Source organism: Rhea americana, unplaced genomic scaffold (assembly GCF_003343005.1).
Source record: "Rhea americana isolate MKP2758 unplaced genomic scaffold, rheAme1 scaffold_36, whole genome shotgun sequence".
NCBI lineage: Eukaryota > Metazoa > Chordata > Aves > Rheiformes > Rheidae > Rhea > Rhea americana.
In genome coordinates, this window is record NW_028186490.1 from 5,286,783 (window position 1) to 5,290,736 (window position 3,954).

The following is a 3,954-nucleotide window of genomic DNA, read 5'->3' on the forward strand; positions in this document are numbered from 1 at the left end:
CCCGGCCCTGGCGGGGCTGCGCGCGCGGCGCACGCACGCGCTGCGCGCCCAGCAGCAGAAGCCCGCGCTCCCGAGACGCAGGGCCGATCCCAGCAGGAAAATTAGCGACGACAAAGTCTTCTAGCTCCTTAGTATTTACGGCAGCTCGTGACTAAACGAAGGTAAACTATTTGCCTAGTTTAAGGCCAAAAGTTGCCTTCTGCCTCTTAGTGCCCCTTCAGTAGTGTCAGAAACAGACTGGCTTGAGGAATCCTTCTGGTTAAACAAGTGTATCGCTGGGTTTAAATTTCTTAGCGCTAGGGTTGGATTTCTGTTTGAGTCCTGTGTTACCGTATTCGTATCTGCTGTCTGTTCCAAAGTCTGTTGCACAATGTAATTTTCTTACGGAAGTGCTCACCTTTGTGCCTCAGATTTATAGCTGTATTTACTGTCGTGGTACACTTAAATGTTCCCTGTCACGAAGTAGCACTGTGCCCTTAGGTAGGCTCCCAGAGGGAAGGGAAAGGAGGAAGGAGACAGACGGATGCTCCAACTCCTGTGATACGTTCTAGGTGGAGTCACTTCTAAATGAACCAAGCTGCTGTTTCACACAGCAGCGTCACTTGGAAACCCTTTGGGAACGATAGGTCATGTGGCAATTAGAGGTCCGAACCCCTAAGGAACCTGTGTGAATAATATTAACAGGTCAAATAAAAATGTCATTTTCTCTTCACATAAATAATTAAATAACAAGTATGCTGTTACAGRTCAACACTCATTCTTTAGTGAAAAGCAAAGTAGAAAAACCTGTACATTTTATCATAGCACAGTGGTTATCACTGATAGAGCTACGCAGGATTCTTAATAGGAGACTGAAATTATCTTAGCCGAGTGAGAAGGTCAGTGCTGTAGAAAGTGGGGAGTGGAGTTCTTTGAAATACATGTGAGCTCAACCGTGAGCGGATGAGTTATTTTAATGGGTTTAACCTTTAATGGCTGTGTTGGGGAAATAGGCTGAACAAAATACTGTGCAGCATAATCTGTGAACTGAATACAAGCTATGGAAGGTACCACGAGCATCCACCAGCCGTGGTCTGCTCCCTGCTGAGCACCGCCGTGCTCGTTCCTTACACCTCAGTGCAACACACTCTGAGGTTCAACCTGGCTAAAAAAAGGTGTACCTCATACGAGTAACCTGTTCTTGTGTTTGCACAGCGGAGKTACGAGACTCAAATGACCACGTAGGCTATTAAGGTATTAAAGTGCTTGGTTTAGCAACACCAGGTGTATTTTCCCAAGTCTGCCTCCGAGCCCTAGTACCTTCCTGCAGCCACCACCTCTCCCCACACAGCCCCCTTGTTCTCCTCTGTGTCTCTTCCTTCTGCTCCCGCACCACAACCTCAGCCCCATCGAAACGCACGCCTTTGCGAGCGCTGTTTCCTCCAGCAGCTGAAGAGGGCTGAAGGCAGGATGGGCCCTCTGGCCCTTCCGATCCACGGGGAGGCCGGCTGCGGCAGGCGTTCCTGCTCCTGCAGCCACCGAGAAAGCTGTGGAGCCCGTGCTGCCCCTTGGTGCGCAGGCTGGCCGGGCAGGTGGCTCTGGAGACTGTGTGTGGTACACCTCGGTGTATCCAGGGGTCCGGAAACGCTCCAGCATCCAGAAATTCCCTGCTAATTTTCAGAAGCACTGCCCTCAGCCCTCTCCTTTCCCCTGCTCTTCTCCCCCTCTCCACTCTAGTACTGTGGCAAAATATCCACTGGCTAGTGAAAATTAGATATAACTTCATTGGGGGTTTTAGAAACATTTTATTCTTGAATTTTTGCCATTGCTGCTTCATATTAATTGCACCCTCAAAAAGCTTAGAGGATTTCATCTTGAGGGATACTGAGTATGTTGTTTAAAACTTTTTACCTTTCTAAAAAAGATCTCCTGCATACAAGAATGAATCTCAGAGATACTGTGTTATTCTTTAAGAATTAATTGAATTGTAAAATCTCTATGACAAATTGAGCCATTTTTACTTTCTACATGTTGTTCATTGGGGCCATAGTTTTCTTATGGGGTTCTGTACTAGGTAGTCATAAAAAGTTATGATAGCAGATGGAACAGCTGTGTTTAAATGCCCCGTATCATTGGTCTAGTACTATGACAGTGGCATTTTTGCCTTTCATGTATGTTATTGAATAAAAGGTAGAGGTGTTTTGAGAAAAAAAGTCCTCTGTGAGATTCAGTTTACATAAACTTGACATCACATTTTTTAAATATATGCTTAAGAAGTAATAAACTTCTTTTTACATTTCATGTTCAGCTTATTTAAAAATGTGTGCATGTAACATTAAAAGGTGAGGCTGCATTTGCACAGGAGTAATAGAAGGCTATAAATATAATACTAGCATGCTATGTGTGATGCAGTCAAGCTTCTAGTTTTATAGTATTTGAAACTGTAGAACAACTTGAAGTGAATGYAAAGGGAGCTTATTACAAACTCTTACCTGCCCTTTTTTAAATATGACACTTTTGCTTTTTATCAGGACATGGTGAGATGCAGAATAAACTGAGAAACGTGGGCTGTTACAACACCCAGTAGTTACAATTTGCTTGTTACCTGTCAGATCAAAAAGAGTCTGAGCAATGTTTGGAAATAACACTCTCTGTTTGAAACACCGTGTTAGTAAAAACATGAATAAGAAGCCTATTCCTTTTGATACTTGCAAACACGGTGGAGATGAGCTAGTGCAYCATCTGTTCAGGGGTGTTATACCCTGACCCTTTAAAATGTCTTAAATTGCATGTAATGCTGTAGTCAAATGAGCACTTGCAAGCACTGTAAGCCATCACTGTCACAGAAGGAGAAGGGACTCACCCCCGCTTTGTCACTCCTTCCCGGACTCCTCCGCACTGTTTTCTTCTCGTTTCCCTCTCTTGTTTCACTGGGCTGCTCTGAACCCTAGCTGACCTCCCTGATCCAGTGCTCTGCCCCAAAGCTTAGGCGGGGGCCGGAGGGGCTGGAGAGGGACGCTGGGTGTCTGGGGTGGGGGGGGTGAGGAGAGGGCAGGGCTGCCTCTTGCCAGAGCGACGGGGGCTTGAGGTGGTCGTCACACCGCCTGCGAGCTGCGAGTCAGGTACGCCGGTCGTCTTTGATCTTCTGTAAAGCTCAAATGCATCTTACTCAGRCTGCATGTTTGAAGTTTTTATGCAGTGTTTTATATGAAACTAACGTATGTAACTAGCATATATCGAGAAGTCTGTGTCAGCAGCACTAGCCAGGAGATAYACTTTGTTTATTGACGAACTAACTTTGCGATGGAGGTGGTAGATTAAGAAATCCTACTTGAAATGATAGTGTAACTCAGGTTAAAAAAGGAGTTACACAGGCTTTCCCAACCAAGTGAATACTGTATCATTTTAGGGTGTTAGGTTTGTGTCACAGTCTTCTGATTTATTCAGATACGTACATATGAAAGCAAGTTTCCAGGAATGTGCAGTATTTAATCCCCTTTTTTCAACATTACATTTCTGTTATCTGTAATTTTCCTTTTATCTTTATATTTTATAGCTGCTTCCAGAACTCACAAATCCAGATGAGCTGCTTTCATACCTGGATCCTCCTGATTTGCCAAGCAATAGCAATGATGACCTTCTGTCTCTCTTTGAGAACAACTGAAACCATATGTATTCCCCCATCCCTTTCACTTGTTCACACGTGTGTGGCTGCACAGCGAGGAATCTTAACACTCCTTTTCCACAAAAGAAGAAAAAAAAAAAAAACTCACAACTTGATCCGATGGTGCACTCCCTGCTTTCTTCATCTCAGAACTGCTTTTRTCAGCTTCACAGACTATGAAAGTGACGGGAGAAAAAAATACACAAAAAAAAAATGCAGTAATCTCAGCGTCTGCCCTGCTACGTGTCACCATGAAGCATAGACAATTGTGCAGCTATTGGAAACCCCATTTGTTGTTCATCCTATAGAGA

At 44.5% G+C, this 3,954-nt stretch overlaps 1 protein-coding gene across 7 annotated transcripts in view; it reads left to right on the forward strand.

The window, feature by feature from the left end:
- Positions 1-3,954, forward strand: part of ZMIZ1 (zinc finger MIZ-type containing 1) — a 342,873-nt gene extending 338,919 nt beyond the window's left edge. For all 7 annotated transcript variants that reach the window (XM_085312311.1, XM_085312315.1, XM_085312314.1 and 4 more), the window contains one exon: positions 3,536-3,954. In XM_085312311.1, the coding sequence (XP_085168437.1) occupies positions 3,536-3,643 (108 nt within the window). In that variant the 3' untranslated portion in view covers positions 3,644-3,954. The remainder of the gene's footprint in view (positions 1-3,535) is intronic.